This window comes from Thrips palmi, unplaced genomic scaffold (assembly GCF_012932325.1).
Source record: "Thrips palmi isolate BJ-2018 unplaced genomic scaffold, TpBJ-2018v1 HiC_scaffold_16, whole genome shotgun sequence".
NCBI lineage: Eukaryota > Metazoa > Arthropoda > Insecta > Thysanoptera > Thripidae > Thrips > Thrips palmi.
This window is the reverse complement of record NW_023144625.1, coordinates 8,261,586-8,283,828: the sequence shown is the minus strand read 5'-3', so window position 1 is coordinate 8,283,828 and position 22,243 is coordinate 8,261,586. Positions and strand designations below refer to the sequence as shown.

The following is a 22,243-nucleotide window of genomic DNA, read 5'->3' as shown; positions in this document are numbered from 1 at the left end:
TTATTTTGCCGTTTGGCTCGCTTCGCCCACCAATAAAGCGTGTGATTAAGCTCTAAAAATGGCTAAAGTTGTGTTAAAGTCTAGAATTGTGTGAATTTTCGCTTTAAGCTTGCTTCGTTTGCTGGATTTGGAACACTATTAGAGAAGTCTAAACCGTATTGGGTGTTGCCCCTTAACGGTAGGCAACCCAACAATTTTTCATAAAAATTTCGCCCCCCCCACCAGAAAGTACTTCCGGCGGCCCTGATCTTTTTCATTGAGCTACGAGGATTCTCCTCCCTACACAGTATCCGAGACTTTCCGCACACCACTCGGTAAATCCATCTCGTGGGATTCCCAGGAATATTGGTCAATTCCCAGGAGATGGTTTAGCCGCGTATACGCGCTTCGTTTCCTCGAGGTTCCGGTTCCGGCCGCCGCCACCCAGGGGTCGTGGTGGGCGTGGCGGTGGCGTAGGCGTGGTGGCGGCAGGGCAGGGGCGTAGCTCGCCTCGCCACCGCAACACCTCTTGTGTCGCCACAATTCTCGCGGCACCGCCACGGCACGGCAACTCGTTAATCAAAGGTCAGATGACAGGGAGGTTGGGCAGGGAGGGGGGCGGTCATGATACGAAGCGCTTTTGTTTGAAGTCAGTGATTCATTGTGCGCCCTTTCCGGCGTTCGAGGCTCGGTACAGGGCCGAACAAACGATGGTGGGGCATGATGAGCAGACGAAACACAACTTGTATTTTCAATTTCTCTTCCTCGCGTTCTCTGGCTCCCGGGCTCCGGGGATGGACGGACAGGCACACAAAACCTAATTAGTCTCTGCTGGTCCCTAACGCGGCCACACATCTCCCCCCCCCCCGCACACACAAACACACAGAGAGACGCGAATAAGCTTAATGGCCGTTCTTGGCCGGAAGCAGGGAATGCGTGAATTTTTCACAAGGCGAACAACTCATTCGGCTCCACCGAAATGGGCTCCGCTCCGACGCAGCAGTAGTGAGGTTAGTCGTGGTTAAGCCTCGCCTTCCCTGAATAATATCGATGAAAAAGAAACACACGCAAACAGAGTGATATTTTTCTTTCGTGAGCTTTTAGTGTCACCTTTCTTCTGGGAAAATCAATCCATGCAAACTTACCTTTCTCTAACCTCCAAGCAAAGTATCATGCTAATGCAGGCATCGATTTTATATCCCGAGCCACTGGGTCCCCGCAATTGAAACAGGGAAGACGAAATAAATTGCACGCAATACACGAGTGGATTCCCCAAGCGCCGTTCGAACGAGTTCGTGTGGCTGGGAGCGCCGTGCGCGCAAGGGGGTGCGGCGAGGTGGAGGGGGCGGAGCGGGGCGGGGCGGGCGGGGCGGGGCGGGGCGAGGGGGCAATTTAACTCGGTTACCGACGTCGAGTGTTCCGAGGGCTTCGTGCCGTGGGCGTGGGGCCGTGCCGTGCGGTACCGGAGCCGACTGGCTTGGCAGAGCAGGCAGAGCGAGCACGGGCCCATACTACACGGTACCCGGCAGGTACCCAGCATCAAATCCAAGTTTTAGAGCGTTCCCAGCTAGTTGCCTCCTCGTAATAACCAGGCACGCAAAAACAAAACGCAAGAAAGGGGGAAAAGTTAAATCAAATGCGGGCAGTGAATACTCTTGAGAAAATTGCGGTGCTGACATTCAGCCTGTTTGGAAGGCCTGCGCCGCGACGCACACAGTGTGCCACACAGTCCCCCGCCAGCCCCGGCGCCTCGGCCCGGCCTGCTGAGTGTCTGACGGGCTGACGGGGGCGAGGCGCCGCCTGGGAGGTCAACTCCCCGCGCCGCCGTGCCGCCGTGCCGCCAGGCCGTCACCGAGGCCCCGCGGCCCCGGTGTCAAATCCACGGCAAGCCAACTTAAATTCGCTTAATTTGTTTCTCTCGAATGCCTCGCCTTTCATCCTCTTTGGCGCGGGCCGGGTGAAAAGGCCGGCGGGGCGCGGCGCGGGGCGGGGGAGGGTGAACACGGGAACGCTTTCGGCGGAGTCTCGTGGGGCGGCGGGGTGAGACGGGGGTGGCTGGAGCCGGCTGGAGCCGTGCGGCCGTGCGGCCGTGTGGGCGGACAAGTTAAGACATTGCAGCTCCCTGATGAGTCTGCCTGGCCCCGGGCCTGGCCTGCCCCGGCCTGCCCTGCCCTGCCCCGGGCACTCGGACATAACGACCACGTCCAGGCCTTGGTCCAGGCACAGCGCGTGCACTTACACACACATGCGCGCGTACACACACACACACACACACACACACACACGAGGCGCACGCCCCGCAGGCAAAACGAACCCAACGACTCCATCCTAGTCCATCGGCGCCAAATTGGGCGAGCTGCTCACTCGGCCCGGTGCAGCGGGGATGCACGGCCTGGGGGAGGGGGGAGGCTGTTATTTACTTTGGGCCAATTACAGGTAAGGAGGCCTCGCTCGTTTCGTCCACAGGTTCCGCGATGGCGAAGGGCCATTACATTATAGAGGCGATATTTATAGAGCCATAACGTTGCCGAGATTAACGGGGGACTTGTTTGGGTAGGGCGGGGCCCGCGGGGCCGAGGGTGTGGTGGGCCCCGATGGCGGTGGCCGGCCACGCCACTGGTGGGCTGCCGCGCGGGGTGCCGTGCCGGACGACGACGCGCTGGGTGGCGCGGCGCGGCGCGGCCCGAGGCGGGAGGCACCTATAGAGTCCATGGCAGCGCTGGCTCGCACCTTGCCTGGTCATCTCCATGATGGACTGCGCCCGTTTTTACCGGGCCTAGCCCATTGTCCAAGGCGAATGACACGGCGGTGCCGCACCGCGCCGCGCCCCGCTGGGACCGTTCCGACCCGCGCTACGAAAGAAGCGACGCGGCTCCATTTCCTGGTCATTCCCTCACATTTCCCCGCCCCGAGTAAAGGCGGCCGATCTCCGGGACCGCACGCAGCACCGCCCCCCTTTATTCAGGAAATAATGTAATGAGAAATAAAAGGAGGAAAACAATCGAAGGCTGTGGAAAAGGCGGGCCATGCTGACGGCGGCGGGGCTATCGCGCGCCTGCCTGGGAAGAGCAGGAAGGCACGAGGGGGACGATAGGGCACGCCCGATTTGAAGGGCGCGGCGCGTGGAGGGGCGGGGCGGGGCGGGGCGCCGAGGGTGCGTGCACTCGAAAATGGGGGCGTGGCTGAGGGGCCGAGGGACAACGGTGCACTGGCCCACGCTGACGGGGCACGAAATCCGAGCATCACACAAAAGCACCAGATTGAAATTAAAAAAAAAAAAGGAAAAAAGTCCTGGTCCAGTGACGCTGCGCTATACACGTTGTATCACAGGCTTGTCCAGAGGCTCGGCTTAGTTATCGTGTCCTTCCTGCCGGCCAGCACTAATTTGGTTCCAGTTTTTGCCGGTGGCCCATCGCCACGGGAGCGAGCGATTATCCCGAAAGATAAAAATGCCGAGCCATTTACGCGTTATTTTCTGCCGCCTCTCCTGGGCACCGCTGGCTTCGCTGACTCCGGCGGCACGAGGGTCCACGAGGGTCCACGAGGATCCACCAGGATCGGTCTGCTCGCTGACTCACCTAATAGGACACACGATGGCCCGAGTCATGCTGCCTAACTGTATGCGAGACTTACATGCACACTCACACTCACTCACTCACTCACTCACACATACACACACGCCGCGCGCGCGCGCACACACACACACACACACACACACACACACACACACACACACACGGCACACGCCCCGCTCGCCTCTCCCAATAAGCGTGATTACAACCTGCCAGGGTCACGGCTAGGACGATAGAGCATGCCAAGGCGGCAACCGCGGCTGATGCTCCAAGCCGAGGGGTCGACAACTACCTCGAGCTGTGTACGAGGTAGTATATATTACCGGTAATATAAGTAATATAGGGTAATATAAGGTAATATACGGAAATATAAGGTAATATACGGAAATAAAATAACGGTAATATATGATAAAAGAACATGAAAACGTGACATAGTATCCTTGACTAAGGCTGAAATCATGAGTTCACGCCAGAATTTTAGTATTATGCAGACCCCACCCTCGTTTCATGCTAGAGCCCCGTCAGATGAAAGGTATGCAACCCGATGCAACCATCTGACAAAAGTGTGGCGCGTAGCTTCGTGTCAGGTTCAGCACGGACTCAAATCCGAACTTCTTCCTGTCGCAATGAGAAGCCCGAAAGCTTCAACACCTTGATACCATGGTTCAATACGGCAGTAACGTTAGATTAGGTAAAAACAAGCAAATCACATAAATGTGTGGTCACATTGTGGTAATATGGAGGTAATATACGGTAATATAGGGTAATATAAGGTAATATAGAGGTAATATGAGCTCTGCGTACGAGGTAATATGGGAGTTGTCGACCCCTCGTCCAAGCCACTGCGTACACATGGAAAGCTACACTCGCCTCCTACACCAGTAACGCGCTCATAGAATTAAATGCAAATTATCGACTTGATGAGATGGCATTATGGTATGAACGGTCAGTTACTTTCGGCATTTAGATGATTCAACAAAATTTTCCCTGGTTGTCCTTATTTGAATGAAACCGTTTTTCTGGGTGGAGCCGGCGGGCCGGCCGCGACAGTGTGTGGCGTGTTCTAGTGTGGCGTGGCTCTTAACGACCGACGCGTTGAACGCGACGTCGATTGGGACGCCAGACTCGCTCGGGCTGCACTCGAGGCGAGGCGAGGCACAGTGGGCCAGAAGTCGGTGGAGGCGGCCAAAACTCTAGACTCGTTTTGAGCTCCAGAGTCGCTAAATGGGACTCGAACCGAACGTGTGACCCCACCAATGGATTGCTCTCCGGACGACGAATCCATTGGTGGGGTCACACGTTCGGTTCGAGTCTCATTTAGCGACTCTGGAGCTCAAAACGCGTCTAGAGTTTTGGCCGCCTCCACCGGCTTCTGGCCCACTGTGCGAGGCGAGGCGGGGCGGGGCACATCCACTGTCGGGAGGGAAAACGAGCGAAGCGCGCGGACCACACTTCGAGGCCGAAAAGCCGTGGCCAAACACGAGCACGAGGTTCTCGGCGCGGGGAGCGCCATCGCCTCGCCTAAGTGCGTACCGCGCTCGGGCCACTTCATCACGTGTCGATGCTACACCGGAAAAAGGGGACACGCCCGCCCGAAAAACACAAACAAAAAAGAAACAGGAGAAAAACTGGAATTCAAATAAAATAGAAATGGAATTGCGTTATATCTCGGTCAAGGCAGTCGCCGAAAACGCGGAGGCCGAGTCGAGTCGGCTCGCCGATGATAAAGCACATATATATGGAGGCAAAGGCAAATCAGGAAAAATGCGGAGCCTTGCCCCGCGGCCTTCAACTGCCTTCAACTCGCGTGGCGTGGCGCGGCGTGGCGCGCGCGGCTGGGAAAATTCAAGGATTGGAGCGGAGAAGAGTGATGTAGTGTAGGCCGCGCCGCAGGGCCACCTGCAGCGTGCTGCAGCGGCTTGCACTCGGGGGTTGCCGAAGGCTCGGCCGAAGGCCAAGGAGCGCACTGCACTCGAAGGCAATAAATTAGCTCTTTCGGCCCCAGCCCGCCTTGCTGTGGCGCCACGCCACTGCTATTCGCAAGGGCACAGCGCGGCGCGGCGCGGCTACCCCGCTGCGCGAAATCCTCCCGGCTATCTTTCATATTTACATCGGGGCGAATCTTGAAGAAAGCGGCAGCCAGAGAGGCAATCGCGAGACGGAAGGGTGTGTGTGTGTGTGTGTGTGTGTGTGTGTGTGTGTATTGGAGCGTGTGTGTGTGTGAGAGCAAAGAGAGGAAAGGGGTGGGGGTGGTACCCGGAGGGTGTGTGTAAAGACTGGCCATTCCGTTGTTTATCCGGAGGGTATTTTCGCGAACAACGAGAAGCACTCCCCCTGCTGCGCACTGCCGCGCACTGCCGCGCACTGCCGCGTCGGCTGCTGCTGGCCGGGCCGGCCGGGCCGGGCGGTTGACAAATGCGCCCGCACAACGCGCCAAGTGTATAATCCGGGGCGACGAGCCGCGACAAGTCAAGACGTAGTCGAGACAGGGACAGGCTGATGAGGGCGTGGTGGAGCTGCGTGGTGGAGCTGCGTGGCGGTGCGGCGTGGCGGTGCGGCGTAGCTAGTCTCGAGGAGAGGCGCCTTTCAGCGTTTCGGTCTTTCAGCCCTCCGAAGGAGCAGCGTCTTGCTACGTCTTGCCGCGCCGGGACTTGAAATCCGGCGGGCGTCCCCGTCGCCGTCAACTAGACCGCGGGCACGGCCGGGCGCGGCCAGGCAGGGCCGCGGGCCCCCTTTAGGGGTGCGGCAGGTGGCGGGGCAGGGCTTAGCGACGCTCTGCAGGGATTATGCAGCTACCGGCAGCAGCCCGCACCGCCAGCACCACCGCGAGGGACCGGCCGCCCCGCCCGGATTGAAACCGGCGTGTTGTGCCCGATTGTAGTCTGTCGGCAAGTTTGCAGAGAGCCGCGGCGTGACATCGCGACTCGCGGTGGTTGGCGGGGCGGGGGGGTGGGGTGGGGTGGGGTGGGGCGGGGCGGCTGCCAGCTGCCGCGCTGCCTCGTTGCCTCCCGCTTCTCATTCGAGACCAATCATTCGCCGGGGCTCTGCTACACTACACGCTCGAGGAGGCGGTCACTCGCGTTCGAGCTTTGGAGGGTACTTCTCGTTCCGAGTGTACAACTGATTAAAACTTTGCGTGTGCGCGCCTCCCCCCCCCCCTCCCTCCTCGTATGGGGCAGGCCTGCCCGCGGGGAAGGCGAGGCGAGGAAGGCGCAAGGCGGATCCCGACTACTTGGGAAAGATGGAAGTATAATAGAGGCAGAAAGTTGTTCCCGAAGCTCATCCCTGGCCGCGGCCGCCAATACCGCGAGGGGCCCCGCCAGGCCCACAGCCCCCGCAGCCCCGGGCCTACATGGGGCTCGAGGGTGGACAATTTCCAGTGTGGCGGGCCCCTGCCACAATGTCCCTTGTCCTCGGCGTCCTTGGAGGAGCCCTGCCCTGCCCGGCCAGCACCATGTCCTTCCCTGTTCCGGCACCAATAAAGAGCCGCAGACAACACAATCGGCGAGAATGAGATTCCCGGCCTCCGATTGGCTGCCGCTGGCTGCACTGCCGACCGGCAGCGCCACTAGAAGGAAAGGCCAAGCTGACTGATTTCCACTCCGGCACCCCGGCCGCGGGTCTAAGCTGGCTGTCAGAGGCACAAGCCAAGCTGCGCCAACGAACGCCACGTCGAAGCTCATGTCTTATGAAAAAGTGAAGGCTGCGGGTGGTTGACAGGCCAGGCAGTGCATGGCCATTCCTGCGACGTCAAAGTCGGCCAGTGCCTGTCGGCAACCCGTCATGGCGCATGTTTTCTTTTTGTGTCACACACAACTCTAGTGTGTACTGAGTACACACCGAGCGAGGCGCGCACTTGACCAACGCACTTTCAAGTGAGTACCCGGCAAACACCAAAGCAGACGTGTCAAGAGGCGTGTACTTGGCTAAGAACGCACTTTGAAGTGTGTGCTCCGTAATAGCACGCATTCGGCCCGTACCAAGTAATGCTGTTCGGCGCACGCTGCACCCCATGATTCAGAGCATTAATTTTTTTGACAGCGGCAACGGCGAGCAGATTAATTAGTGCAGGCACACACTGCGCGTGAAGCCGCGCGCTTTGCATCGGATTACAGCTTCTCACTGATTGGCTGCAGCGGTTCGCAGCCATCAAGGCCATGAAGGCCATCCAGGCCATCAGGCCGGCGGAAAGCATTGCCACATTTGTGCAAAAAAGGAAAGGGCTGAGACTCAGCAGCGCGGCACAGCAGCGGGGACGATTTAGGGCACGACAGTCCCCTTGACAGATGGCATGCAAAGCGTATCGCCCTCCCCAAAAAATGACTGCGGCCGGAATAAAACCAAAACCCTGCAAAAACATGCGCGTTTACAATTTTTTTTTTGACCGCAGGGCAAAAATGCAAAACTGTGCCGCACGGTGGCCAAAACCCGTATGCGGCGGTGCGGCCTGATGGCCCTGATGGATCGGTTGTGCATTTTTCACGAGCCTCGCCACCTGTCTCCCCCGATACATTCACCGCCCCGTCGCCGCGCTGCCGCCGCTTCCGACTCCATCCAACATCTTTTGCCCGTTCCCACTTTGCGGGGACGTATAACCACAAGCTGCCGCCGCTACCGCCGCGCGGCCCAACTTGTTGGCTTCTGATAAGTGGCGGCCGATCGCTGCGGCACTCCACGCACTCCACTGGCAAGTTGGCGGCCGTCGGCGTCCCTCCAGCCTCCCCCAAGAGGTGCGCAGGGCCCTCCCTGCTCTCCCGGCCGGTCCGCAGTGGAGCGCCACCACCTGCCGTTCCCGTTCCCCCGGCGGCCGCGGTCCCGCCGAGGCTTTGGGTTGATGTATCGCAAACGACCCGGGGAAGTCCACCGCCGGGGAAGCGTTTATCCGGCTGCCTTTCACCGCTGCCAACTGTTGGGGCGAAACGGCGGTTCTCCTTCTCGCGCCTCCCCCGCCGCCGCCCCCGCCCGCCCCGCCCCCGCCCCCGCCCCCGCGGAAGCAACAACTTTTCCCCCGACTCAGCCCCTCCGGAGCAAGAAATAACCAGATCGGAAACACCCCCGGCGGTTTTGGCGTGCCATCGGCGTGCCATCGACGTGCCATCGGCGTGCCATCGCCAGCCCCCGCGGGAGTGACCGACATCCATTTTTAACGGTGTGCCAGCGGCGTGTGTGATTGCCAGCTGCCCCCGCGGGGACCAGCAGCAGTCCTCTCACTCCCTCACACATACTGGCACACTCGTAAACGATAAAAACTAATGAACTCGCACAGAGCGCGCGCACGCATACGTTTTAACGAGTGCTTGCATGCCGGCCAGCGGCTCGGGCTGGGCCGGGCTGGGCTCGGGGGTGGACGACCCCGCTGCTATTAGTTCATTAAGGTGGCGGGGCGCGGCGCGGAGCAATGTTGGCATCCGGCCGGCGGCAACTCTATCACGTCCACGCCATACAATGACGGAACAATCGCCGCGGCCCGGCCGGCCCGGGCACAGGCCGCCAGGACGGCCAGGACCACCAGGACGCCCCAACGGACACCGCCAGGGCACCGCCAGGGCACCGCCAGGGCACCGCCAGGGCACCGCCAGGGCACCGCCAGGGCACCGCCGACACGGGCGGGGGCCTTGCTGGCCTTGGCGGCCTGCTGCCCGCCTGCTGCAGCGAGCACGCACACTGCACACCTAACTGTCTACTAAGTACACACTTAAAAATGCATGCTTGGCCAAGTACACCCTAAAAATGCATGCTTGCAAGTACACACTTGCGTTTGTAAGTGTGTACTTAGTAGACAGTTAGGTTTGTAGTGCAGCCCGGTACAGCGCCATCAAACATTTAGGAAAACGAAAAGCTTTTGTCTTTGTAATCCGTAGCCAACGCAGCACTGGTGAAACAAAGGCATAAAAATTATGCCCTTAAAGGGCGTAAACGATTTACGCCCTTAAAGGGCATAAATCGTTAATGCCTTTGGGAAGGGCATTAAAATTTTGCTTGAAATTCTCATACCATCTACGCCCTTCCCAAGGGCATAAAACAATTTATGCCCTTGCAAGGGCGTAATAGAGCATTTATGCCCTAAAGGGCGTAATTTTTATGCCTTTGTTTTACCAGTGAGCCCCCTTTCGGACACGATGGGCAGAAAGCAATCGCTGGGCAAACTCGGCTGCGCTGCCGGACGGCCGAACGGCCGGTGCCATTCAATTGAAAAGCGTTGCTGTGCGCTGCGCGGTGCTGCGCGGCCGGTGCACTTGACCTTTTATCGACGGCCCTAAATCAAAGAGCCGCGCGTGACGCGCACGCACAACGCCACCATTAAAACACGCGTGGGCCTCGGTGGGCCGGCCACACAGTGGGCCAGACGACCGGTGGAGGCGGCCGAAACTTTAGACGCGTTTCGAGCTCCAGCGTCGCTAAATGGGACTCGAATCCAACGTGTGACCCCACCAGTGGATTGCTCTCCGAACGACGAATCCATTGGTGGGGTCACACGCTCGGTTCGAGTCCTGCTTGACTCTGAAGCTCAGAACGCGTCTTGAGTTTTGTCCGCTTGCGCAGGTCTTCTGGCCCACTGTGGGCCACGCCAGCCAACGGACGGCCACTACGGTGCAGCGCGGAAAAAGGTATAGCCGAAGTAAAACGCAAAACGGCTCACTTTGGTGCTTTGGTGAAATGTCTGCCTGCTACCGGTGAATCTTAATTTCAAGCTGCTGCTGCTTCTGATGCTGCGGTTCGAACCCACCGCGACTAGATATAAGCAGCACAAGAGGTCGAGAGAGAGCGGAAGGGAGAGAGAGAGAGAGAGAGGGGGGGGGGGCAGGGGCACTGACACGGGATTAGTGATGGGGAGTGAATGGAGGGCCGGCCAACACCAACACACGCTTCGCTGCTCGCCGTACTCGCGCTGCTCTGCCGGGGGCGGTACACACATTCGTCATGAATCCGCTTCGCCTTTTGTCCGCCAGTAAGAGTAGAGTAGCGCTACCGACTCGCCCATCCCATTCACTGCGTTGCGCGCATCGCCACTGCCAAATCCCCAATTCCCTGTGTGTTGTGCTGCCGTTAAAAGGGCTTGGGCCTGGTGTTTGGTTTTTGCGCCTCACCTACAGTGCAGCGGTCAGGCTTTTGTCACGCAGTCGACTTTTAAACCTTTCTTCTCCCCCCCCCCCCCCCCCTCTCTCTCTCTCTCTCTCTCTCTCTCTCTCTCTCTCTCTCTCTCCCCCGCCCCGGGACAGGCCTTTCAAGGACTCGGCGGGCCGCGAGGCACGGGCCCGCACTGCAGCTACAAATGTGTGTGCTTGGCTGGCCCCGCCCGGCCCGCCCGGCGCGCCCTGCCAGGCCCTGCCAGGCCCTGCCAGGCCCTGCCTCGAGACGGCAAATTTATTTGTGTGTCGTCGGGGATAGGGGTGGCTGCCTCCCGCTGCCTCCGCGGAGTGGTAGGCCTCTGGTTGGCGGCCTTGCCCGGCCTTGCCCGGCCGTCTCCAGGCCTCTGCCCGCCAGGCCGCAATGTGTTAAGGCCTCTGCCGTCAAGCGAAAGCCGAAATGGTCCCGCACGGAGCCACGCGTCGTCGCCACGTCCACACTGCTGGCGCCGGGGCCGAGGGGGCCGAGCGGGCCGTGGGGTGTTGTAGGGGGCGGGGGCCGCATGCACGGTGCAGGGCGTGCAGGGTGCACGCTCCAAGCGTCCAGCCGTCAGCAGCCCGCCGCAGGCATTGTTACCAACACACAACACACACTTTCTCTCTCTCTCTCTCTCTCTCTCTCTCTCTCTCTCTCTCTCTCTCTCTCTCTCTCTCTCTCGCGCTCTCTCTCTCTCTTTCGCTCTCTCTCTCTCTCTCTCTCTCTCTCTCTTTCTCTCTCTCTCTCTCACACACACCTACACACACACACAAACACACACACACACACACACACACACACACACACACACGGCCTCATTCTGCGCCCCATGCTCCGCAATTCATCACCGAGCCAGCCGTCCGGCGCGGCTCGGCCAGGCTCGGCTCGGCGCGGCCCGTCTCAAGGGAGCGTCCGGTAATCACGTAACACGCCCTCGGCCGCCCTCGCGGCGCCACGGCCCGTAAAAATGCAGCCCGCTTCTCCGAATCTCGCTCTCGTCTCGACGGCAGAAAAGGCAGCGGGCAAAAAGAAAGGGAGAAAAAGATTAAAACGGCTTCGGCGCGGCCCCTCTGTGCGAATCGCATGCGGCCGGGCGGGCGGGACGGACCGGTGGGGTGGACCGCACCAGACTCATTCCGAGAGTCGTTTTCGTCGCTCTGTCTCTCTCGCACTCATGGGGCGTCCCGTGTGGGCGCGAGAGAGACAGCGGCAAAACCGACTCTCGGAAGGGCGGCAGAGCGGCAGAGCGGCAGGGCCCGGTCACATGTGTCGAACATAAAGGAGGAGAGAGTAAAAAGAAGGGAGGGGGACGCGCAGGCACCTGTTAATTGTTTTTTCACTGTACTGTACATGCTCGCTCCAAGCAAAGCAAACCGGCGACAGCGGAATGACGGAGCGACAGCAGAGCGCGACCCAGCCAGCATCCAATTTTTAATCAAATTGGAAAGAAACTCTGAAGATCGTGCTGCTGTCACATCGCACACGTCTCTTTTTAGTCTTTTTCAAGGGGTGGAGTGAGCGGACGGTGAAGGCAAGGATAAGACGCAGCGGGAAAGGGGGGCGGGGGGCTAAGACCAAGGCGTGTTTGCCCCCCCCCCCCTCCCCCCGCGACAAAGCGGGCTTGATTTCGGCGCCGAGATTGCGAGCCACATGATATCGACATTCACCCCGCCACGCTTCGCCCACGCGGCGTGCGTTAAATCGAGCCACCGTGTGTGTGTGTGTGTGTGTGTGTGAGTGAGTGTGCGTGTGTGTGTGTGCATGCCTCCTTGTTTTTTCCAGACTGGGGAAGGAAAACGAACGATACACACACGACACGCGACAAGGCAGCGCGTCGCAGCGAAACGCAAAACGAGAGTCAAAACGAGAGTCGGCCGTTGGCGATCGCCCGTCGTCGATAACACCGCCACCACACTGCTGCAAGTGCACTGCGGCCGTTTGCCCGGCGGGGCGGCGCGTCGCTCCGTCTCTCTCGCACTCACGGGGCGTCCCGTATAGGTGCGAGAGAGACAGACTCTCGGAGTCAGTGATGCGACGGGTGAAGGAGAGACGGCGGCAGTGGACCGCGAGACGAGTGCAAACGAGTGCGAGGACAGGTTGATCGGGCTGCCGGCTGGGCTGCCGGGCGGGGCGACGGCAAGCGGGCAAGCCGGGCAGGCAAGCCGTCAAGGCGTGAGTCGATGACCGAGGCGCCATTTGCCTAAGTCCCGGCTCCCGCGGCCTCGGCAGCACACGATCCAAAGTGTGCGTTTTGTACTGCCTGCAGTGCGCTGGAACCAATTGTCGTCCCAGCTTTTCCCTGTAGTCTACCTTCTGATGTGCCGAGAGAAGCACTTCCCTCAAACGGAGTTCCACGTGGCGTGCCTTTTGAAGCGCTTGCCTCCGCCAATCAGCCCCGAACGGGAACCGAACCCGAGAGCACCTCTCCTTCAGTTACCCATTGTCCCCGAAGCCCTTGACAGACTCCACAGACCGCGCGCCAGGCGTGGCAGTGGCCTAGCCGTGGCGTAGCCAGGCCCTGTTAGGCAAGGCGAGCAACGCGACACCACCCATTCTAGTGTATTTACATGGAGGTGCCGGCCTGCGGGACAATCAGGCCTGGCTGGGCTGGAGGAGGGGGGGGGCCTCCCCTTATTTAATTGGAGCAATTGGGCAGCGAGTGCATGTGCATGCATGGCGCGCTTCGTGTGTGGCGACCCGCACAAAAGCAACGAAAGCGCCGTGACGCCTCATTATTGTTATTGTTATTATCGCGCCCCGAAGTGGTCGCGGTTCATTAACTTTCATTACGCTCCGCGTTGACGCTGTTTCATTGGCAGATGATCACTCTGATCATTGGTGCGTAGGGGAGAGGGGGAGAGAGAGAGAGAGAGAGAGAGAGAGAGAGAGAGAGAGAGAGAGAGAGAGAGAGAGAGAGAGAGAGAGAGAGAGAGAGAGGGAGAGAGGGAGGGGGCTGGACTATTAGCCGTGGCCGCGCACTCCGCGCACCTGCTGCCTCAGGGACAACTCATCCAGGGTGGAGATCTCCTCCGAGGCGGCTGGCTGGGCTGGCTGGGCTGGTTTGGCCCGGGTTGTGGAGGGCCAAGAAGCCCCCGGCCCGCGAGGCCGCGATACCGCTTCGGCAGCGAGTGATCCACCGAGGGATCCGCTTCCATTTCCCCGTCTCGGCAGTGCCGTGCCCGTGCCCGCCCACGCCGCGGCGGTGAAAAAGAAGAAGGAGAAGAATGAAATGCCAGAGCGTACCGCACCTGCGCACGTATCGTTATTGGTGTCCCAAGACCTCGTCACGAAAATCTATATTCCCGGCACCGCCGCGCCACTGCTACACTTTGTATCGGCACACGGCCCCCGAAAAGACTGTGCAGAGCCCGGCCCCAGCCCGGCCCCGCCGTGCGTGAGCCAACGTCACTCTGTCTCTCTCGCACCAGCCCGCGACGCCACAGCGGCGAAACGACACTTCGGAGCCAGCCGTCTGGCGTGGCGGGGCGTGGCGGGGCGTGGCAGGGCGTGGCGGGGCGCGCAAGAAGGCCAAGAAGCACGGCAGCTACGAGGAAAAAATTGCGTGTTCCCGCGGGACCGCACAGCCATCACGTTAGAAAAAAAAATACAAAATAAAAAATACGTAGTCGGATAACGCGCTGCTCGCAGGCTTCGCAGGTAGCAAAGGTCAGGCCAGGTCGGAGTCACCTACCTCAACCTTAGCTTGCCTCGGCTTGCCCTAGCTCCCCCGCCTTTCCACCTGCTCGGTGAGGTAAACTCACACATAAAAAGAGATCACACGTATAAATAGCGCAGGGCCCGCTTGGCTTGGCCGGCTGGAGGCACTACAATGGGGGGGACGGGGCGGTCCTGCATCATGGGACACCTCTCCTCGTCCCTTTCATGGCCAAGGCCTCGGTCCCCTCCGGCTTGGCCCGCGAGTCCTTCTTCGGGGCTCGCGCTATTCAAAAAGGGCCGCACTTGGGCGGAGACGGGCCGACGGGCACACCGACTAGACGGCACACCGACGGGCAGGTCGGGGAGTGGGACTGTGGGACAGGAATCTCCAGTAACACCGTCAACTGAAGCGCAGCGGCCGCCGCGCGGTGCCTACACTGTCAGGCGTTGCAGGCTCGGACTGGCCAGGGCAGACCGGCAGAAAAATCTGCCGGGGCCTTCGGGTTTGGGACCAGTAACGTCACGAAGTTGGTCAAAAAGTTATTCAATCTCCGAAAGTAGCCGTTTTCGCTGATTTTGGGCGGCCACTGCGTCCGATCTAGTTGCGGCCAATGGCCTACCTCGACGCCCTGTAGCGGGAAGGCGTTGACCACAACGATTTTGGCTTTGACCGCAACGATTTTCCGACCAAGTTGGTCAAAAAGTGGTGGAATCTCGGAAATTTGCTGATTTTGCTGACTTTGGGCGGCCAATGTGTCCAATCTAGTTGCCGTAAAAGGCCTCCCTCGACGCCTTAGTGTTCTTAAGACCCTACTCTTTCACGCCCTATAGCGGGAAGGCGTTGACCACAACGATTTTGGCTTTGACCGCAACGATTTTCCGACCAAGTTGGTCGAAAAGTGGTCGAATCTCGGAAATTTGCTGATTTGCTGACTTTGTGTGGCCACTGTGTCCAATCTAGTCGCTGTAAAAGGCCTCCCTCGACGTTCTAGTATTCTTAAGACCCTACTCTTTCATGCCCTGTAGCGGGAAGGCGTTGACCACAACGATTTTAGCTTTGACCGCAACGATTTTCCGACCAAGTTGGTCAAAAAGTGGTCGAATCTCGGAAATCTGCTGATTTGCTGACTTTGGGCGGCCAATGTGTCCAATCTAGTTGCCGTAAAAGGTCTCCCTCGACGCCTGAGTATTCTGAAGACCCTACTCTTTCATGCCCTGTATCGGGAAGGCTATTGACCGCAACTAGTTTGGGAGCGGTAGCCTCCCAAAGTTGGTCATGAAGGGTAAAAACATTATGATCGGGAGCCTTTTGCGGTCTTATCCGCCCGGGCCTTTTGGGGGCCAGGCCGTTGCAGTTAACTTGCAAGTGGACTGGCAGTACAGGGGGAATCAGAACGTCGTCTACAGTATTCGCAGCGCAGGTGCACCGCGGAGCGTATGCATGGGCCGGCAGGGCCGTGGACGACGGCGTCGCTGATGACATTTGCAGTGCAGGGGACGCTGGTCCGCTATTTCCGTACGCCTGTCGGCCCAAATCGATCAAAGGTCGCGCCAAAGCGACGAGTCCGACGGACGTCCGCCTGCGTCCGCCTCGGCCTGGCCTGGGGAGCCGCCGGGTGCGTCCTCGCCCACAACACCGCAGCGAGTTCAGGTGCAAATTTAAACGGGAAGCCTGCCGCGCCGCTCTTTTGTTTCGCTTCGCTCGTTTTGTTTCGGCGGTGGTGGAGCTTCACGAGGGCCTTCACGACGAGTACACACTGCGGGGGAAAGAAAGGCTCGAGACTTCGGCCCGTAAACAAAGCGACTGCTCAATCTCTCCCCTCCCCTCCTCCGCCTCCTCCATCTTCTTCTTCTTCCTCCTCCTCGCGGTGGCGGCGGTGGCCGCGTTAGTGAAGTGGCTGAAAAGGGCCCCAACTGTCGTTGAGGCCGGCGGGCAAGGCGGGCAAGGCGCGGGGCGCGGCGAGAGGGGAAGGGAAGGGGGTAAACTGTCTGGGGGCGGGGAGACTGTGGGGAGACACTTGACGCGGACGCGTCCAGTTGATTGTGCTCTGCACACGAGTACACTGCACTGGACTCGCACACACCGACACACTCACGCGCACACACACAAGCGCGCGCGGGCGCGGCTACACTCTCCGAAACACTGCGATGGCACGGCCAATACGGGAGGCTGGAGGGGACCTGGCGGCAGGCGGGCCCGGCGGAGCGGCGGAGCTTGGCGGGGACCACGCGACGATTTGGGGCATCCGGCCCTACGCCGCAAAGCGCTGCCAACTGTTCAACTTGCACACTCACTCACACACACACACACACTCACACACTCACGCTCACATTCACACACAAACGCGCGCGAAATATGCCGCGCCTGGACTACTCGACGCCACGCATCTGGCCGAACGGGCGAGGTGGTGACGCCGAGGACGCGCGGTGGTCGCCCCTGGCCCTAGCCCCTGGCCTGCCCTGAGCGTTGGCAGGTTAGCACACTGCAAACGAAATCCGCGTTGCTCTCGCTCCGTGTCGTTACATCGTGGCGAGTTTCCTATCGACGTTTTCAGCACACTCACGCCGTCTGAGTCACTCACACACTCACACACGCGCGCTGAGTGACGGAGCGTGCACTGCGCTCGCGTGTCGTGGGCGTTGGAGTGGAGGCGGCCTCGGCCTTGATCGAGAATACCCCAATCACGGCGCGAAGCTCGAACTCGAAGCTCGAACTCGAAGCTCGAAGGCCCGTCAAGGCCCAAAGGCTCAAGGCCCCAGGCCCACCCATCCCGGCTGACCGGTGTTGACCAGCGCAGCACGAAAACAATTGAGAGAGAGAAGGGACAGCCGGAGAGAGAGGCAGAGAGACGCAGCGAGACGCGCGGCGCCAGCAGGTACGTACTACCTCGCAATCGCACAAAAGACCACCTCCTAAGCCATTGTTCCCGTTTTTGGGCCTCCCCATCCTCGATGTATCGATGCGGCGCTATCGCTTCGGGCCAGTTCATTAGAGACGCATCATCGGCGACAAGGGGTCATCTTCCATGGAAAAACACACACACACACTCGGCAATCGCTCCTCTTCCACGAAAAGACACACACGCGGCTCCCGTATTTTGCAGGTTTGCCTCTGCCAGTGGGGGCAACAAGGCTCAAGCCGAGCTGATTACGGGTTGTTAGGAAGCAGCGGGTGTAATAATTACAGCGTTTCCGTCTTGTCACGGTGTCGCTGCTGTGTCAGCCCAGGTAAGACGCGCCGTGTGTCCGTGCTCGGGCATGTTTGTTTCGTGTGTGTGTGTGTGTGTGTGTGTGTGTGTGTGTGTGTGTGGGAAAGGGGGGCTGGAAAGGGAGGGGGGGGGGCTTTGAGACGGAGAGAGCGCGTTGTCAGTGCGGAGAGCGCGGACCGAGCAGCCATCGGAACGGGAAAGCCAGGCGAAGCACAAACCCATTAATCAAACAGCGCCGTCATGCATTATCTCATTTATCTGCAAAAGCACACATACACCCGAGTCTCTGGAGGAGCGGCTGCCCACTGAACTTGAGAAATATAATTTATGCTACGCGCCGCGGTGGTGGCGCCCCGACGGCAATGTCGCGCTGACTCCGTCCGTCCGTCCGTCTGTCAGTCCGTCCGTCCGTCAGTCCGTCTGTCCGTCCGTCAGTCCGTCCCCCTCATTACCACCGAGTCAATGAATGCGGCGAAGACGGACGACCCTCCCCGTCTGCGTGTCTGCGTCGTCGCCGCCGTGACGGATACCGCGGCACGCGTGACCGGCAGCGCGATAGGTGCACAGTGGGCCAGAAGACCGGCACCGACGGCCAAAACTCTAGACGCGTTTTGAGCTCCAGAGTCGCTGAACGGGACTCGAACCGAGACCCCACCAAAGGACTCTTCGTCCGGAGAGCAATCCGTTGATGGGGTCACATGTTCGGTTCGAGTCCCATTCAGCGACTCTGGAGCTCAAAACGCGTCCGGGATTTCGACCGCCGCCGCCGGTCTGCTGGCCCACTGCGAACGCACTACAGTGTCGGAGCGGCGCCGCGGATACACGGAGCGCCGCAGTTGCCGCACAGTGAAGCGCGAAAAGCGTTTATGGCTATTGCTCAACATTGTCATACCTTTACATCCGCCCGTAATGTAGCGCGGCATTGCTCCCGGAGACGGGCGGAGACGGGGCGGTTGGAGCGGACGGGGTTCTCGCCGCCGCGGCCGTCGCTCTGGTGCCGCTTTTCATCCCCGACAATGTTGCCGGGCGATGATCAAAGTGCCGGGGTTCTCGGAGCAGCAGAGCCCTCGCTCTTTCTGGCATTCCCTCCCCTAATCTGCGTGAACATCTCCGGGGAGCGTTCGAAAAACTTCTTCCACTGTGGCGCCGGTGGCCGGGCCGGACCGTGCCCGTCGGGAGGGAAGTGCTCCACCTGGGCCGCCGCCTCCGCCGCCTCCGCCGCCCCCGCCAAGATTAGGCTGCCGGACCAAGTTGATCTCGACAACCGCACGGGCTGCGCGGCGCACAGTGGGCCAGAAGACCGAGAAGACCGGTGGAGCGGCCAACATTCGAGACGCGTTTTGAGCTCCAGAGTCGCTAAATGGGACACCAACCGACCGTGTGACAACACCAATGGATTCCTCGTTCGGAGAGCAATCCATTGGTGGGGGTCACACGTTCTATTCGAGTCATAATTAGCGACTCTGGAGCTCAAAACGCGTCTAGAATTTTGGCCGCCCCACCGGTCTTCTGGCCCACTGTGCGGCGGGCTGCGCGGTGCATGCAAAGCACCCACTCCCGCCGATGAGCTCTTTTTCGCCGACCCAGTTCCTCGGGAAAGGCCAGTTAGGTCCGATTATCAGTTTGCCTCACCTGCGAGGACGACCGCCGTCTCGAACACCACCTTCCTGACGTTAATCCCAACTGCCGGCATGGCGGCGCGCTGCTGGTCTTCCCGTTGCACCGTTGCACTCCGCGCACCGCACTGTCACTTCGGCGCCTTCGGCGGCCGAGGTCCGTGGCCGGTCGAGGTCTGTGGCCGGTCGAGGGCGATCCGATCGGCACTCGAGCGACGCGACCGGCGAGCGAGCGACTAACCTAACGTCCGCGTCGACCGACTTGAGCAACGCGCCGCGCTCGTGTGATGGTTGGTGATGCTCCGAGGCGCGGCGGCGAGGCGACGCCCGCGCCGGCCGGGTCTCGTTCCGAGTTGCCGCCAGCTCGCCTGCCAGCTCGCCTGGCCGCCGGCCGCCGGGCCGCCAGGCCTTTCGCAGCGTAATGCTGCCGCCAGCTCGGCCTGGCCGCCTGTTTACCGCCCCCCTCCTCCATTCCCATGCAGCGTGGCAGCGTGCAGCAGAGCTTTGCGTCATTTATTCTCATATCAGACCGGGCGGGGCGGGGCGGGGGTCATGTTTTACGGGACAGTGTCTCCGTCGCGGACCGCTGCAGGTATTGTTCCCACCCCTCGGGCGACGCCGCGACGCCGCGACGCCAGGCGACGCCGACGACAGGCTCCCCGCGGTGCCGCCCAGCGTGCCGCTCGCCGCGGACAAGACGCTGGCCGTGTTCCTCAACAGTGGACCGGCCGCGACAATAACCAGCAACAGTGGCTCAGCCGGGGCCGGGGGGAAGGGGCCCGGCGATCCCGAAAGGATTGTTTCATCGCTCTGTCTCTGTCGCACTCGCGGGGCGTCCCGCTGCGTCGCGAGAGAGACGGCGGTGATAAGCCTTCGGTACCGCTCGTACCGCTCGGGCTCGGTCAGAGGTCACCACGTGTGGGATGCGGCGGGGCCCCGCGGGGGTCAGAGGTCACGCGTTCACACACACGTGCGGTTGCAGGGGCGGGCTTTTTCCGCGAAGGAAAGTGCAGCACTGGCAGTTCAAAGCTCGGCCTTTTTGTCGTGCCGTGGCCGTGCCTGGCCGTGCCTCACGCGCGTGCGGCCCGTGCGGACGGCTCGGCTCGGCGCCCCCGCGTCTCGCGTGTCCATCTTCATCGAGACGGCCGGGAGGAGGGACCCCGCCCGCCTGGCCTGCGCGCGACCTGCACTGCCAAAGTCTGTCGAACCGACATTCACGCGCAAACACATCAAAGTCGCTTCACGAATCTTAGTTTTAAAATAATTTCTGGGTTCCAAATTTTAATTCCGCTGGCCTACCAGGGCTTGCCTGGTGGAAGAGGTAATCTTAGTCCATCACTCGTACGTATTTACACCGCCCCCTCCCCGCATCGATGACCCCAACACAAATATCCTGCTTGGCACCTCGCGGCCCGAGAGGACCTGCTACCTGGCATCTTCATTATTTGAACTATATTTCATTTCGATTTCTCCCCGTGCAATGTATTATCCGCGCAGAAAGCAAACTGTTTTTCACGCTCGTTACTCCACGTTATTTTCCCAAGTTTTAATGGCACTCGAGATGCGCGCTTCGGCGGATGCAACGTGCGTGGGAGTGACAAACGCGCGACGCATGCAACGGCCCCATTACGCGGCCACGCGCACGCACACTCACACACACACACACACACACACACACACACACACACACACACACACACACACACACACTACGCCCTCACTCACACCACACACACACACGCAACAGTCCGTTTGTCCGTCGGAACAGGTTGGCACGTACTCCTGTTTCGCCGCCATCAGACTATCGTCGGCGACATCTCGGCGGCCGTTTGACCGGCCCGAAATTAATTCGGAGCGACTACACTGTTCCACCGAGGTGGGCGGCCGGGGAGGGGGGGGGGGGGGGGGCGAACACATGTGTCTGGTAAAGTACACAGCACTCGTGATTACGTACTATCGAAGGGGCCATGTGCCCACGCGGCTTTCGTTCACGGCGCGCCGCGCCATGGGAAAGCCTGGGAAAGCCTGGGAAAGCCGAGGGCGAAAGCGCGGCGCGGCTTCGATTAGTCAGCTTCACACAGCGCCTCGGCTCGCCTCGGCTTGCGTCGACAGACGAGGAAAATGTTGGTGAACGGTGCAACGACCCAGCCAGCAGCACTGCGGCGCACAGTGGGCCAGAAGACCGCGGAGACGGCCAGCCAAAACTTCAGACTCGTTTTCAGCTCCAGAGTCGCTAAATGAGACTCGAACCGAACGTGTGACCCCACCAATGGATTTCTCGTCCGGAGAGCAATCCATTGGTGGGGTCACACGTTCGGTTCGAGTCCCATTTAGCGACTCTGGAGCTCAAAACGCGTCCGGGAACTTGACCGCCTCCACCGATCTTCTGGCCCACTGTGCTGTGCGGCGGCGCTCCGAATCCACTTGATCCGTCCACGCGAACTAAGCGGCGCAGCGTAACCCGCGCACCGCGCACGGCGCGCGCCCAGCCACCGGTAAACGCGATAAGGCTGCGCGGCCCGCACGGTGCACGCTTGGAGTGCCCGACGGCGCGACGGCCCGCACGGGACCGAATGGGGGGCGCGCGAGGCGACGCGGTGGAGCATCGCGGAGCCGCCCTCACGTCCGGCAGTAACCCAGCAACCCAGCGACACGTCACCGAGTGCGTCGCTCTCACCAACCGCACTACCTCAACCCCATCCAACCTCAACCTCTCTCTGGGAAGAGCCCGGCCGGCTGTTCGGTCTGCAGAGGGCCTTTTCCTGCCGCCCTCACTAGTTTACGTCATTCATTCACCGCCCCCGACCTGCCGCGCGACCTGCCGTGCCAGTACGTGTATTGAAGACGGGGCCGAAAAAGAAAAGAACAACAACAAAAATAATTAAACATGGGAAAAAGCCCTCTGGAGGCGGGGCCTGAAAGGGGAAGGCCTGAGTCCTGGGGACCGCTGGACGGACGCAGTGGCCGCGCCAAATCAGCCAGCTTCGCAACTTTCACCGATCTGTTGACATTTGGAGCAACTTTGCGGGGCTGCTAAACTATGTGCGGTCAAGTCGTTCCCGCATTCGACGGCAGTGCACTCGGCGAACGGCGGTCGCTGGATGTC

The 22,243-nt window shown here is 60.3% G+C and overlaps 1 protein-coding gene across 1 annotated transcript in view; it reads right to left on the bottom strand.

The window, feature by feature from the left end:
- The window catches only part of LOC117642200 (putative phosphatidate phosphatase), a 39,214-nt gene extending 19,761 nt beyond the window's left edge, over positions 1-19,453 (bottom strand). Inside the window, exon 1 of the mRNA XM_034380140.1 lies at positions 19,154-19,453. Within this exon, the coding sequence (XP_034236031.1) occupies positions 19,154-19,214 (61 nt within the window). The 5' untranslated portion in view covers positions 19,215-19,453. The remainder of the gene's footprint in view (positions 1-19,153) is intronic.
- Between the last annotated feature and the right edge of the window lie 2,790 nt (positions 19,454-22,243).